At 33.9% G+C, this 16,942-nt stretch overlaps 1 protein-coding gene across 1 annotated transcript in view; it reads right to left on the bottom strand.

Annotated features, from left to right (window-relative positions):
* Window positions 1–520: 520 nt before the first annotated feature.
* Window positions 521–16,942, bottom strand: part of LOC129255070 (dnaJ homolog subfamily A member 2-like) — a 38,549-nt gene continuing 22,127 nt past the window's right edge. The window contains exons 4-10 of the mRNA XM_064095738.1: window positions 16,297–16,435; window positions 15,137–15,217; window positions 14,330–14,463; window positions 13,444–13,586; window positions 11,634–11,832; window positions 8,083–8,210; window positions 521–7,496 (exon numbers count right to left, since the gene is read on the bottom strand). Coding sequence (XP_063951808.1) covers window positions 7,311–7,496; window positions 8,083–8,210; window positions 11,634–11,832; window positions 13,444–13,586; window positions 14,330–14,463; window positions 15,137–15,217; window positions 16,297–16,435 — 1,010 coding nt within the window. The 3' untranslated portion in view covers window positions 521–7,310. The remainder of the gene's footprint in view (window positions 7,497–8,082; window positions 8,211–11,633; window positions 11,833–13,443; window positions 13,587–14,329; window positions 14,464–15,136; window positions 15,218–16,296; window positions 16,436–16,942) is intronic.

Genomic DNA, 16,942 nt, shown 5'->3' with positions numbered 1-16,942 from the left:
ACAAATCCAATCTGAACATTTACCACTACTGCTACAATAAAACCATCACTCCATCCTTCCATTGACGTACTTAATAGAGTACTGAAGCGATGACCTCACTATTTTTTTCTTCATTCTAGCATGTTTTTAAACCACACCCTTTGTGGGGCACGATGAAAAAACCCACACAACACAAAGTTGGTCGGAATCAGTCCATGAGGACCTTAAAAATGAATAAAATGAATACGCAACTAGCCCCATATAAGTCACTGTCTTCTAAGCATGGTTCTAAACTGATACCAGTCCAATGATTTCAATGGGACCTATTCATTTGGCCTTGGACCACCATCAAGTAATACCCATCGGCTTGTGGAAGTATTTCATCATGCTCCACTGAAATATGGTATCAAGACGCTCAAATGCAAAATAAAGGAAAATCTATGTCACAATTAGGAACTCTATGCCTCCATGATCCAATCAACCAGTTACAATGCAATCATTCAATCCATTAATAAACAAATCTGATTCATCATTCAGCGAGTGTGATTCTGGCTGTGATTTAGTTTTGATAACTAGTTTTTCATTTTCTTGATATTTTACACATCCCATATTATCATTCTTAATCTACTGCATCTACAGAACCACAGCAGTATAATATAATCACTCACACATAACCAGAATTGAACAATAATGAATATCCATACCTGTAATCATTCCAAACATAATACATATATCAATAAAATTAAAAGCTGTAACACAGATCATAACAAAATACTGAACTAACCATGTTTGATATACTGGGAGAACACACATACGAATTCGGTCCAATTAAATTTGCCACTAAATTTCAAAATCATCAATTTAGCCCACATGAATTGGGAAATTTATAAATTTCATGGTACACCTCAGAATTTACCCTTAGAAAAGTTTAAACAGAGGACTTTCACATAATCTTAAACTGGAGATAGAATTGTGAAAACTTGTTGCCATGGCAATATCGGTCAAACTTACGTTTGACTTACACCAACTCCAACCACAACATTGTAATTGATATCAGGTTGATATTGGGATTGACCTCAGATTATCCCTGTTGTTGGTACTGGTGTTGGTGAGGTCAAAACTTAAAACAAAATTAAAACATCCCTGGAAAAAAGAGACTTTTATAGTTTAAGATGAGAGGAAATCTGAAGAGTGATAATATTGGTTGTTTGTCTCATTTCATGTCATTCTAGATTTTGTATTCTTTCCCTACGATGACATTTATTATGATTTCACAGAGATTTTACTTTCATCATCAAAACTGTTTGATTGAATTTGAGATGATCAGTGTGTTGAGACAGTAGAATTAAGAAACAGGCAAACCCTGATAATACAAGGAATCAATAGCAACACAAAAACAGGCAAATTATTGACATTTGATTGTGACATAAATACAAAATATAACACAAAATAATGGTACAAAAATGGTTTGCGATGGGAATAAGCAGAGCTGCCAAGTTGTATTTTGCATTTTCAGTATTCTTATCTCCCAAAATCAGTATTTTTACCGTGTGAGATAAATATTTTGTATTTTCCCCAAATAAAGTGTATTTCATAATAAAATGCTTGGCACACTCGCCCATCACGGCGCTCAAGATGCATGCAAGCTAAAATGTGCACTGCTCTTGCAGATGAAAAAAAACAAACATTGAAACTTGTGTATATTTCTCACCCTTGTTTTTACAAAATGATTGAAAAAAAAAACAAGTTACCTGAAATTACATTGATGTAATAACCATATTTGTGTACGTTTCATGAAATAGAGACATATAGAGATGATTTTTCTTCATAAATTTCGATCTTTTTTTTTTTTTTAAATACAAAAAACATATTTTTTAAAGAAAAAACGTACTGCCGTATTTTGGTTGCAAAAACGTACTAAATACGGAAAAATCGTACTACTTGGCAGCTCTGAATAAGGGTGACTTACATGAAACTTAATTGAATATTATGCTCTTTGTCTTTACTGCAATATTCGTACTCAATATTTTTGCTTTGATGTTTGAAACAAACATCAAATATTGTATTATTACTTACAGTCATAGACTGATTGGTTTTTATCAAATATTTCATAATTTGGTATACTCCTTTGATAGACCCGAAGGTACATGAAAAAGCAAAACCATTTAAAACTGAACTACAGATATGCAGCACCTTGAAAATCAGATGATGATATCATACTCGTTAGATAACTCTACCACCAATATTAGGAGAAATCCACCATGGTATTATAACTGTTTTATTTACACAACAATATTGCATTCATATTGTGCTAATTCCAAATTCATCACTCCCTTCTGATTTATAGTATCTTTTCTCTGTTGCCATAGCGCCATAAGCCAAAATGCTATCTTTTAAGAAAAAAATTCATCAAATAAGATGAAGATTGGATCAGACATCAGAATATTCATCAGGTACATAAATAACATCTAAAGCCCAGTACACAATCTGTTGCAATCCAATTTTCAAAGAAATTGTAATAGCACTTTGATATGAACACTCCAAACTATAAAATCTTAGCGATCAAAGTTCTGAACAGTGGTATGAATACTATACTCAAGATTCCAGTCTATTTCCAGCCTCCCTGTAGGAATAAAAGCAAATTCAATTTCAAATTGTGATCGCGTCATCATCAGGCTTGTAGCAAACCTATATTCTGCTTTAATCAGCACAATACTGCACTTTAAATAAAAAATGACTTCTTGACAGTGCTTCAAAATTTTAGGACTTTTTTCTTTGTAGTTTCACAAAACTTTGAGATCAAATTCTATACAGGTATAGCATCATGACACCACATGACTTTTTACGAGACAATGTCAGGCCAAAAATGGCTAATTTTTATACTTTTTGTACAAAGTTGAAGGGAGATGAAATTCATAAAAAAGGTGATCATTTTTCATTCTAATTGGTCTACTTTAGGGCCACATGTAGATCTTAAATGGTTTGTAATATTCCTTGAGTAAAGAAACACAATGAAAATCAAAAGATGAACAAATAAATTCTAATAAGAAAAACACAAGAAAAAATTTGGCTTTTGCAATATTTTCTGTGAAAACATAAATAAGGTTTATTACAAAGATGACATCTGGAGAAAAAATGATAATTTGAAGTCAAATTGGGTGTAGAATATGCAAATAATGTTTTTGCATATAAATTTGCATATTTTATTCATAATATTTAAAAATGATTTTGGGAATTTTTGCTTTTATACTGGCTTGAAGTTTATGTTGTAAAGAATGTGTGTACCAAATTTTGATGCAAATCTGCGAACGGCAGCCGAGATCGGTAGGGGGCCAGCATCCCCCCACCCCCAGTCCTCATTACATCTCAAATAGCGTAGTCCTTTTATGGTTAAAGCCTGGCTCACACCTTTGCATTCTGGGCTTATATTCATTAGCTATGTATTGCCTCAACACAGATAATTACAACCACAGGCAACACAACACAATGAAACAAGCTAATATGAGGTCAATATGCCGACTAATACAGAGGTTTCGTGTTCTAGCTAGGTTTGTTGACATTTTTCAAACATCCACAATTGAACAAAACCAAAATTTAGACAAGCAAAGGCGAATGGTAATAAACGTGAGCTAGGACAAGCAACAATGAGCAATAGCGAGCAGCTTACATATAGGCAAACACAGCATAACTGCTAAATTTGGTTTACCTCACTTTATCTCCTCACTTTACTGCCTGATAAACAAGTGTCATGGCAACAAAATATTTTGCTGCGTTTGAAGCTGTGCATCGTTGCTTTAGGCTAACGCAGCAATATGCAGCCTAAGACAGAATGGTGTGAGCAAGGCTTTGGCCGATAGGATGACAAATAAACCTAATTTACATAAGTGTCTGACACACATGGAGGTTTAAACATATCAAAATGAATGGGGTACTCAATGGTTGGACATTTTAAGAACAAGAATAATAGGAAATTAAATAAAAGCCCTTATTTTAAATTCAGGTGTAGGATGTTATCATAGAAGATGCAATCATGTTTTACATCCAGGTAGACAATTATTTGAAAAAAAAAAGGAAAATGCATTGGCTGGAAGGGCATTTGTCGAGTGAAAAATGTACTTATATACAAAGAATTGCAAGTCTAATGAACATATAACAAATGAAATTTTGCTGCTTTCTTCATACAGATTTGATAACATATTTTTTTTTTAATGAAGCCGTGCAAAGGAGATGATTCTGTATAAGACTAATTAGTGCAGTACAGACAGATCATAAATAAATTAAAGCTTCACAAACTTGCAGGGATGGTGCAATTAGAAAGCAAAAATTAAATATATACCGGTCGCAGAAACATAGTATCAGATACCACTAATGATATAGCCCGGTAATATGCCTGGTTCAAACTTTTTTTATTTCAAACTTGATAATTCCTACTATTACAATGTCTCTTTTATATTTCCACTGTAAGACATTAATGATTTTCTGCTTATACATGTAAAAAAATCAAATAGCAATAAAAAACACAAAATTTCATCTCACTCGAAAGAGAGATGGAACTGTAGCAAATAATAAATAATTAATTGTTCAGCATTGCAAAATAAGATTGAATATAGGTACAGACTACTTACATATTATCGATTTCCTATGTGTAATGCATCATTTGTGTGTAAAGCATTACTTCTGTTTCACATAAAATGTTACATTTAATTTTTTACTTTTGCTCTTTAGAATATACAAATCTTTATCAAAATTTTATTTAATAAATATGAGTACATACACGACAATTACTCTTCATACTCAAGTCTCCCTATACAAGTTTAATAAGGAAGAAAAAACTTATAATCATTAAAAAACTTACAATAGTGAACTAAAATGAACATACTTTGATGCAACATCGTGTGAAAAATTAAATTGATTGAGTGGTTATTACAAACACACAGATACTATATCAGGAAGTGGAAATAACAATGAACATGTTCAAGGAGATACATTTTCTGATATATGGACATTATAAAGACCTTCAGATATATATGTATTCTTTTTAATTCAGGGCTTGTAACTTCAATGAAATGCTCTTGGATCAGACACCATTGTGTAATTTATATTCATATCTATCTTTCACTTCATTACATATAGCTGTAGTTTCTACCATGGGAATTAATATTCTTTTCTCCTATTTTTAGGTCACTTTAATCTATTGAAAATTTGGTAGGCCAAAAGGATAATGCATGAAGAAAACATAATTCTAACTAAAAGAAATGCGAGGCTTACCAAAAAGATTGACATGATATTAACTTGATAACAATAATGAATAGAAAACAACAGTTTAATACATAGAACAAGTTTCAAAGTAATCTAACCCCATCCTCAGCCTAAAAACTATACACAGAGTCATTGGTATTTATACATATTGGATGTCAAGTAAATTTAAAGCCCCATCACACTTATTCCGAATCAAGCCAAATTGACTGAAATGAAATGACTGTTGTTTGACCACCAGCTAGTCAAGTTTCCCCTGCTTTGCAGCTCTTCCAGTGTTCAATATGTTTTAAATGTTGCTGGAATTTTGAAAGGATACTTTGAATGAATTTGAACACTGTCCGATGTTCTTTCCACTTCGTATGCACCTACAAATTTTTAAGACAAAAGCAATTGACGGTCACAAGAATTGGTCCAATTATGTTGAATGCACTCAGATTACAGTCATTATTTTTAGGAATGCTCCTCAAAAATCCAAGAGCATAGCACAAATTTTCAATTTGACTCTATTATGTCTCTAGGGTGACCAGTGTGTGATGAGTCACTTTAATGTATTTGAAATCAAGTCAATTTGATTTGAACCCCCCCATATTTCCAGAATATTTTTCATTTTTCTCTCCAGCTCATTCTGCTCGATTCTTGCTGATTGTGATAAAGTGTGACAGGGCCTTGAAGAATGTAATCAAGTCAGAGTACAAAGGTATGTGGTACAGTGTGAATTCAATTGTTAGGAGTGAAAGTAAAAACTACGATGTTCAGCGCTGAATGATCAGATCAGTTAAGGTTGATGTGAGAGAAGGGCTTTTCATCAATGGAGAACACTCCAACTCAACCAAAAGGTGTACAATGAACAAGTAATGCAAACACTTTAAATTCACTTGATATCAACAGAGACAGAGGATGAGATTTGATTACCTTGAGACATGTTCCATTTATTAAACTGTTATGTTCTTCAGAGAATCCAGAATACATGGGCGAGGCTCATAACATGTGCTTGCTCTGAGACCCAATTTCCACTGTACTGTTCCACTCTATCGTTTGGCTCTTGAAAAACATATACTCTTTAAGATATCCTATGTTATAAGGCCCACAGTACATATCACAATTCACTGAACCATATAAACCAAGACATAACCTCAGATTATCCTCACAATGTCTTTTTGCTGTTCCCCCCACCAATACAAATACATATGGTCTACGAGCCCTTTCCATATCTGCCCCTGTACTCTGAATTCCCGAACTGTACCATTATTTTTAAACATTTATTGTTATTGTCTTCAAATGTGAATGGATTGTAAATCTACCTCCTGAATAAAGGAAAGTGCTAAGAATTGAGTAAGAGATTGAATCTAACTCTGTCACATAAAATTCTTAAATCATTTACTAGCCAGTGATAAAGAAAAAGCATTCTTCAACCAATACAGATTTATGATAAGGGTCTAATCCCGAGACAAAATGCACAATGTACTTAATTTGAAATTTAATGGACAGAAGGGAAAATATCTACACACTCCATACTTTAATGACCAGTTTTTTTTTTCAGACAGATTATATTAAAATACCAAATTATGTATGGCATGGGTATATAAAACCCTTAAAAAAAACTAGAGTTACAATGGGCACTGATCAAGAGAGTACCAAAGTGTGACATCATCAATTTTCTTCGTGTTTTTTAGTATTTTTATGACATAAGTTCAGTACAGAGCATAATGAAAAATATCCATCTATCAAAAATTGGACATGACTCGGTTTATCATGGCCCAATGTAGAGCCAGACGAATCAGTGCCCCAATGATATCAGTGTAAATTGGCAAGGTGCATGTTTTGAACCACGCCAAGTTTACACTGCTTTCATAATGCCACAACTTAGGAACCTATGGACTGATTCCCAACAAATTTTGGTTGTGGATGTTTTTCATCATGCTCTGCCAAAATATGGGATAAAAAAAACATTATGTGACATCATCACTTCGGTACTCTATAGTAGTTGATCAAGCTGTCTTCCTTACTGCCCTCATCGAGTGGCTTTCCATTCAAGCCAGATTCACAGTAGAACTGATAAACCCAAGCTACTGTTATTGATGTGCACATTGTACAGAGGGACCTCCACCTGGGTGATCATCATCTTCATCATCTTCATGGTAAGCTTCACGGGAGTTACCAGTTGAATTACTCTGTTCAAAGTCTAGCATTGTTACCTCTTCAGAATCTTCACTTGGTGTGACTGTTTCAGGCCGACTAGGAAGCAGCAGCTCAAGCTCCTGAAAGGTATGAACACATATATATATATATAGAAGTTAAATGAGGAATCAGTATGATCAGACACACCGGTTCCCAACTGCTTACGTCAGGACTAGCTTTGATTGGTCAGGCCAGCATGCCAATGAAAAGTGATTTAAAAATCAAAACAAACCTTTAAACCTTCACCGACTGACCTTCAATTACATTCATCTATTAGCTAATACATGATAACTGCTATATGTAAAGTTTATGGAATAGGGACATAGGGTTACTTTCACTATTGTCTCAGAGATTTAAGATAATAACCTTGAGTTGAGTTTTGAATGTTGATACCACATGATCAAAGTTCCAAGACCCTTAATGACATTTGACATTAATCACATGACCTAAAACTTGATCACCTTTATATAATATTCCACGAAATAGATGTTTATAATTTCAAAATTATGACTTTTTAAAAACTCAACCTTGGTAAAGATATGATCTTAAAGTTGAAAAAGTTATGCTATTTAGATGGGACAAAAATGATGATGGGCCTTGGCCAATCTAGTGTTTTTGACTTGTCATTACCATCAAAGTCAAGCTCATAAGACAATGAAATCTTACCTTCAATTTTTCTTCCGATGTGAAGTTATTCTGTGGAAATTCTATATTAAACTTGATGATGAGATTTCCTTTCTCAAATGGATTCCTGTATAGAGGCATGCCTTCTCCTTCAACAACTCGTTTACAGCCTGGAGAGACACAATACAACATTTAAAAAAATAACAAATTCAGATTTTATTCACACAGATAGTCAGTTACAAAAGGAATGGTACTGGTAATCACACTGGTCTCAGTATGGAGGTAGGATACAACTTGAGCAAATAGTTTTCTCAGGAGGTGATAATAATAATAATAATAATAATACACAGTTCTTGTATAGCGCATATCAGAATTATGAATGTCTCTATGCGCTTCCAAAGGACTTGGATATTATTACCCCAGCTGTAGCTTGGCAGCCGTAATTACTAAGATTACAGCGCACATGCATTTCAAGGAATAAATTCCTGCCAGGTACCCATTCACCTCACCTGGGTTGAGTGCAGCACAATGTGGATAAATTTCTTGCCGAAGGAAATTACGCCATGGCTGGGATTCGAACCCACGACCCTCTGTTTCAAAGTCCGGAGACTAATCCACTGAGCTACAATGCTCCACATATCACTAGAAACGATAGAACTGCTGTCATTAATAAAATTATGACAGACTTTGCATATTTTTGTTTTAAAAGAAACTAAATTTAATTTTACACTATAATACTAGTGACCTAAGAATGAATCTCAAATTGCATTCTCATATTTTCACTTAAGAAAAGTAAATACCTGTAACATGTTTTCGACATTTTGTGTTTGGAATATGATTTGCATTATCACATACGGACATGCATATTGTCCCCAAGATACAGTAGACTATGCAAGCTTTTAGCAGTCAAATAATCACCCAACTCAAACCATTATTTCACACCAGAATATGTAGAAACAGGCCTCTACAAATTTTTTTTCATCACTTGCCCTGTCGGGCAAGTGATGAAAATATTTGCTTGCCCGATAGAAAAAACTGCTTGCCCAATTGTTTTATTATTTTCTTTCATTATTCTTTTTTTACTACGGTACTATTATTATTTATGAAGGTCATATAAAATAAAAACAATTGAGAATCATGTACAGTAAAGAACACACATTTATAATTATAAGTATATTTTCAGCAAAGTAGGCCTGAGTCATTATGTTTATTTTGAAAAAAAAAAACTTGCTATAGTACTAGTAGATCTAAATGGACGTTAAAGGTTAAAAAAAGTGAAAAAAAACAACAAAAAAAAACTAAAATGTCATATTTTGCATCTTTAAATCCATGAATGGTCATCTGTTTGCCACATTTCCTGGATATTGTTTTGATTTAGTTGGAAACTATTAAGAAAATGAAGAATATTCAGCTCGTTCTTGATTCTGGAAAAGATTGTTTTATGATGTAAAAAAAAAAGAGAAAAAAAAAGGCCTTCACCAACTGGAGTGGCTAAAATTCCACATTTTGCATCTTTAAAGGAGAATGAAACCCTTGAAACCAGCTGAATCCATATCAAAGAGAAAAATCAAAGAAACATATTGTTGAAAGTTTGAGGAAGATTGAATGAATAATAAGAAAGTTATGAGCATTTGAATATTGAGATCACTAATGCCATGTAGATCCTCCAATTGGCAATGCGACCAAGATCTGTGATGTCACACACGTACAACTCCCTCATTACTTTAGTACTTATTTCACTTATATTCTCACTTTTATAGAGTTTATCACAAGGTGAGGTGTTCTCTTTATGAGAGGACAAGTACAGAGGTTTCACAACATTATATCATTGATGAATCGTTTGTCATATGATTAGAATGAGCAAAAAGAGATGTTTTGGGGTATATTTTCAGTGTCCAAAAGGGGAGAGTTGTTCATCTGTGACATCATAGATCTTGGTCGCATTGCCAATGGGAGGATCTCCATAGCATTAGTGATCTCGACATTCAAATGCTCATAACTCTTCTATTGCTAGTCCTATTTTACTCAAACTTTTGTTGATCTTATTCTTTGATTTTTCTGCTTTCACAAAAGCTAACTTGCTCCAAGAGTTTCATTCTCCTTTAAATCCATGCCATTTATTTTCCATATTTCCTTGAAATTGTTTTGATTTTGTTGGAAACTATCAAGAAAATTAAGAATATTCACCTCTCTCTTGTCTTTTCATCATCGTATTATGATGTTACACTCGGTCAATATTTTTTTATATTGTGGTCCCACATGTAGACTTTCATGGTGTTGCAACATTAACACTTGTTCAACACCATGAAAGTCTACATGTGGGACAACAATAAGAAAAAACATTTACCGAGTGTAACATCATCAAAATCAGAGTCAAGAAAGAGCTGAATATTCTTCTATTTCGGTTGTTTCCAACTAGATCAAAACAATCTCAAGGTAATATGGAAAATAGACGTCCATTTCATGTATTCAAAGATTAAAAATGTGAAATTTTAGCCACGTTTGCCTTTTTTTTTTTTTTTGGAGGGGGGTTGCATCGGCAAATTGCGCAAGATAGTAGCGCATGCGCACATGGAACGTAAGATGAGATGGCACGGTTCTTCGAACGAGGTACCTGCCGATAAATTATCTGTATTTGGCGCTGATTTTACATCAGTTTCCACTGTTTTTTGACTGGTTTGACAATATATGAGAGATAGCATGGATAGTTGTGATTATCACTGACATTTTATTATTTTATTTTCAAAACAACCACTTGCCCGATCGGGCAATTGACTTTGAGAAATGCTTGCCCGCCCGTCATTTTCACTTGCCCCGGGCAAGCGGGTTTGTCGCGCCCTGGTAGAAACATATATTGTATATTACATCTAATCAAATTTTGTCTTAGTCAAACAGATTTCCATGGTCCTAAGAGATTCCACTTAGGCACAGCAATCTGTAATTTTTCAACCACGGTAGAAACATGACATCAACACTATCAAAGATAAATGAATGTAGTTCAAGAAAACACTGATTTCATGACAAATTCTGTAAAACCAATGTTAATTTTTGCTATATAATTGTATATCTAGATCTGGTACAGTTTTACATAAACTGAACTTTGTGAAAAATCATGAAATTTAAACTGAATTTAACAATCACATTGAAGAACATCAACAAAGATAAGCACATGAGGGGCAGTGTACATGCATTATCATTGATTGGAAAAAGACCAGATATTTGGCTGAAATGCAATGCTTATTTTGCTAATATCTCAGCCATTACTGAATTTCTATGGCACATAATATTTATTCATTCATACACACAGATGCTTGGGTGATCATTCTTTGGATTGTGTACAAACTCATATGGAAATCATTATCACAACTTATATCTATCTTTAAAGCGGGAGGGGGGGGGGGGGGCTAATGAAATTACCCCAACAATATCCTATGACTGTGGTAATAATAAAAATAATATTCATATTCAATTCAATTCAGTATTTATTTCTGAATTCATTAAAAAGAACAAAATGAAATAATTACAATGAAAAGCACTTAGAAACACAGAGTATGAAACACTTTAAAAATGTTAACTATTATTATTATCATTACCTGGTTGGATGACCTTTCCTGGAGGATACTTGATGAGAATTTTCCTATCATCTAAGTGTGTTAATGAGAACTGGACCCCACATAGCGCCTCCGTGATTCCAATAGTATGTTCCATGTAGAGGTCACTACCCACTCGTTTAAACTGGTTATGCTCTTTCTCCACTAACACTATAATAACATCACCAGATTCAACATCAGGCTGTCAAGTACAAAGAAATAAAAACAAATTCGTAAGATAATGTAGTTGTTGGAAAACCCTGATTTCATGAGAAATATCTGTAAAAACAAGATTAATTTTCACTATAACATTTTAGATTTAAATCTAGTACAGTTATATTGACTGAACTTTGTGAAATACTGAAATCTAAGCTGCAATGATCACACCCAAGAACAATGACACAGATATGCACATGTGGGACAGTGTATCATAATTGCTTAAAAAAGACCAAACATCTGGCTAGAATGCCAGGCTTATTTTGCTTCTTTCTCAGCAATTCCTTCCAGAGTTCCTTTGGCACATATTCTTTCTATGCAAACAGACCATTGGTCAGGAAAGACATCCTAGAAATAGAAAAAGCAAAAACTTGGATGATATGGAACATTAATTAAGGTTTGCTACTAAAACTTATATGACCTACTATTTATTTTTTTGGGTGAAAACTCAATAGTGACCCCCACCAAAAAAAAAAAAATAATAAGAATAATAATAATAATAGTAAAAAATAAATAAAATGAATAAACCAAGAAAAAAAAAAAATCAATAATAAAACTTGCCACATCCAAGCTCTTATACTGAGTTAAACCAAACAAACACTGGAAATACACAGCCCTTTATCCCAATTTCACTTATTACAATATGCAATCACAGCAGTTCTCGCTACCCCAAATAGGAACAAAAATCTCATAATGCGCGAGACGAGATAATTCTCACTCCGTCGGGTCGTCATCACCACTTCCAGTTCAGAGTCATGCTCGCGTGAGGTTCGCGATACTGAGTTTTCCACCACGCTGAAATCGATGCCAATCAGCGTAATATGTACAGATTATAATACTTTTTATTTAATTTGGTCTGTTTTGATTCCATTTGAGTTATAAATAAAAATGAAAAATATATTTTGCATGAAAATAATTTTTATTCATGTTTTTATTTGGTTATAAAAAGCGTTGTTGTTGTGCATGACGGCACTGCACTGTTGATCTGAATGGCAAAACAGTGCATTGGACTTCCGAACAGGAAGTTGTAATACCGAAAAGCTATCCCATAATGCAATGCGCGTTACAGGGATTTTCCCGGATCTCGGCGAAATCGCTATTTGGGGTAGCGAGAATTGTCCCTTGTCCAGTTTTCATGAACTTTTCCTTGTTACCAAAAGATAGATATCAACATTCAGATACAACAGGATAAGCGAAGCTATAGAGTACTGAAGTAAAAAATGTTAAAAAACCTTTTATTTTTTTAAATATTATTTTCAGCATGTTTTTATACCATGCATGGGTTGGGTATACTCACACAATCCAAATTTGGTGGGAATGGGACAATGTGGTCACAAAAATCTCATGAATAGATAATTAGCCCCAGTGAAGTCAATGTATTATTGGCCTGATTCTTAACGAGGCCAATAATCAATTTCAAAAGGGCTAATTACGTAAGGTCATGTCTTCGGCACCCACAGAATTCCCACCAAATTTGGGTTGTGTAGGAACTGCTTCATGCTCTACAGAAATATGGTATCAAAATAGTGAAATGGAAAGAAAAAATGATGACATGACATACAGGTGTATATTTGGACCAAAGTATACTAGTAGTTACCTGTTGATCTCCTTCTCCTCTGAATGTTATCTTCTGACCTTCTCTCATTCCTTTATCAACATGAACCTCTAAGATCTTTGATTCTTTATTCACTTTCATTCCATTACATTTCTTACATCTGTCTTTCTCATTAATCCTTTCACCTGCAAGAGCAATACACCAAAGGTTGAATGGTTAAGTTTAAGGGCAAGCCCACACAAACAACAAGTTGAATTGCATAAAAGAGAAAAATCGAACAAACATAGAAGGCTAAAAATTTCATTAAAATCTGATGTAAAATTCAAAAGTCATAACATTTTTAAATTACACTTATCTTAAGTGTGATATTTGACATTTCTCATTTAATTAACAACTGAATTAGTGAGTGGGTGACATTATTGGTCAACTCATTTGTAAAGCAACCAGAGTGTACACTGTACATAAACTATTTTGTGAAAATAAGTGAAACTTTAAAAATCTGTATGTTTCTTATTTCACATCCGATCTTGATATAATTTTCAGCATTATGCTTGATTGATTTTTAATTATTATTTTATTTTGTTAAAAAGTACATTCAGACTTCTACAACAACTGGCATTTCTATTTGAAATTAAATGTACCGTTAGTTTTATCATTAATGCATAATGGCTTCATGCTACATGTATTGTTAAATTGTTGTACCTCCGTAAATACATGCAAAATCTTGAGGGGGGCGAAGCTGAAAAGAAGAAATTAAATACTTACATTTCAACTTAACAGCCCACCAATGACATTTTTTCTGATATGTCCACTGCATGAAGCCCCCCCCCCCCCCTCAGACTTTAAGCTCACAAAATAGCCCAGGTAAGTTAGGGTTAACAACAATTTAAACATTTGTTATATTTATTAGTTTATGAAAAAGACAAACCTTCTCCTCTACAATCTGGACAAGTAGATTGCATCTGTTGGACCATTCCTGGACCTAGTGGTCGTATAGTCACCTTGATACCTCTACCATGGCATGTACGACAGGGTTGCATAGCGCCTGGCTTGCCCCCAACACTACATATACAAAAAAAAAGACTTGAACTTTGACTGACAAACATCATATGACCACCGTAATCAGAATATAAGCAAAGGTATCCACCAATATTAAAAGACACCTATATCAATATCATACACTGGTTGTATAGCATATATGACTTGCACCCATCACGACAAACAGAATACTTGAAATATGATAAACAAATGCCCAAAGATCATCAGAATAAAAGAAGTAAACTGTAAAGTAGTTTGAGATGACTGGGCCATGTGAACAAGATGTCTTTAAGAAAAGAGCATGGGATCGGGAAAAGGATGGCTAATTAGCAATAAAAAGATTAAAAAAGGTTATTTTGAAATTTAAGGGATGTGGGGGTTATTCAGCCCCTCCCCCTTTAAGATATCCGCTGCTGGCCGCACAATCGCAACAAAAATCGGCACATGAATTACACATGGCATAATCCACAAAACTTTAAAATCAAATTATTAAAAAATCTCAGTTATCATTAATTATGCTAATTTAAGTGTAAAAAAGAAGAAGTCAAATTGCCCCCCCCCAGTTTAATAAGGGTTAAACGTGATCACCAACACCCCTGAATAAGAGACTTTTATTGAAGGGGGAGGGGGGAGGATGGTGACAAATTGTATGTAATCCTTGCTAAATTATATTGAAATGCAGATATATTGTACTTACCCTCCACAAGAAGTGCAGATTACATTTTTACTCAATTGCAGCTTGGCTACTTTCCCATTATACAAGTCTTCAAGAGATACTCTAAAAGAAAATTACAAGGGGGGGGGGTGAATGCCTTGTATTGTAAGAAATATTACAAAATCAAAATACAGTATTCTCCTTCCATTCCCTGCATTGTTGGACACTGTAATATCCAGAACTTTAATATATACTATCAACAAAGGAAGTGGATGATGGGTGAAACACACTGATTTGTTAATACTACCCACAAATAGAACAGGCTGGTTTACTATGCTCTTCATATTAATTATGACAAACTAAATTCTCATTTATAGCTAGTATTGAATGATATGGATAATCAGAGGATGGGGCAACTGATCTCCTAAGTAGTGCAAAATGGGGGAAAGGACATAAAATGAAAAAAAGGGGGGAAAAAGGAAGGAAAATATGAGATGTCTGGATGCTATTACCCATAATTCAACTGAAAAATATGACATAACACTTAGGTCATTATGCCCCCCCCCCCAAAAAAAAAAAAAAAAACCTGGTAACATTATTGATAATGTAGTTGAATGTGTATCAAATTACTCAACTTGTTAAGATAATTGCTATACACCCCATTTTCATAAATAATTCACAATTTGGGAAGATAAGGGTAAAGAGTATAAAATGTAATTTCTAGAATGTATTCTTTGGAGGAACATGAGGCTAAAAGGATAATAAAAAGACCTAGGAGACATTATGACTTTATATATTAGGAAAATCTGTCTAATGATTCCCCACACACCACTCAATGTTCAATTGATGATGCTACCCATGTGTAGTCTGCAAGCACAGACTTATATTTGACACTTCAACCAATAACACAGACTCTGCATTATGCTCTATGCCAATTGCCCCCCAAAAAACCAAAGGTCTGTGCCTGCAGACTAACCCATGTGCATTCTTACTTCTACATAACTTCAACTGAAAACTAACTGTATCATATCTACATTCAAACTGCATACAAATATGTTTTTTTTCTTCATATTACTGACTCAACACCCCTCCTTCTTTCCTTCTTGGATTTTTTCTTTCCACTTCAATTCAACTCTTTTTTTCAGATTCCAGTTATTTTCCCCTTCTGTAATAAACTTTATAACTGAAAATGAAGATCTTACTTATGTTGGTGCATTGTATCTTCTCCTTTCATTCTCCTTCTCCCTGGACGTCTAGAACCTCTCCCTCCACCAAATGGATGACCTCCACCTCCAAAAATATTGTCACCAAAAAAACTGGAGAAAATGTCTTCCATACCACCTGAAACATAAAACAAAATTATAATGAGCAAAATCACATTTACAAACATATATATACCAATTTTATTTTTCTTTATGATGCAAACGTTTAAAGTGCATCAAGTTACAATAATCATAATCAAGCAATTACATGTAAACATTCAAGTTAAATGTAGGTTCTTGTCATGTACCTGTGCCAGGGGTTAATAGAAGGCCATGACCTTGTAGATACCCAATGGATTGGCTTCAACGTCCCTCTCATTAAAGACATTTTTTATGCCCTTTAAAATTTCCTAATTTGTGTTGTAGTATGAAATGTGCCCTTTCAAAATAGCACTTGCCCAACAACTTATTCAAAAAGGAAAAGTCCACCAAATAAGAAGTTGTTTGAATAAAAAGATTGTAAAGTTCATCAAAATAGGGTATGAAATAAAAAAGTTATGACATTTTAACCTTTCGCTTATATCCACAAAACATTTATATTCACATCTTGTTCAGTATGTAAATGATGAGACTGATGACATCAACC

This window comes from Lytechinus pictus, chromosome 2 (genome assembly GCF_037042905.1).
Source record: "Lytechinus pictus isolate F3 Inbred chromosome 2, Lp3.0, whole genome shotgun sequence".
Lineage (NCBI taxonomy): Eukaryota > Metazoa > Echinodermata > Echinoidea > Temnopleuroida > Toxopneustidae > Lytechinus > Lytechinus pictus.
Note: the sequence above shows the minus strand (reverse complement) of the source record. Positions and strands in the feature narration are given on the sequence as shown.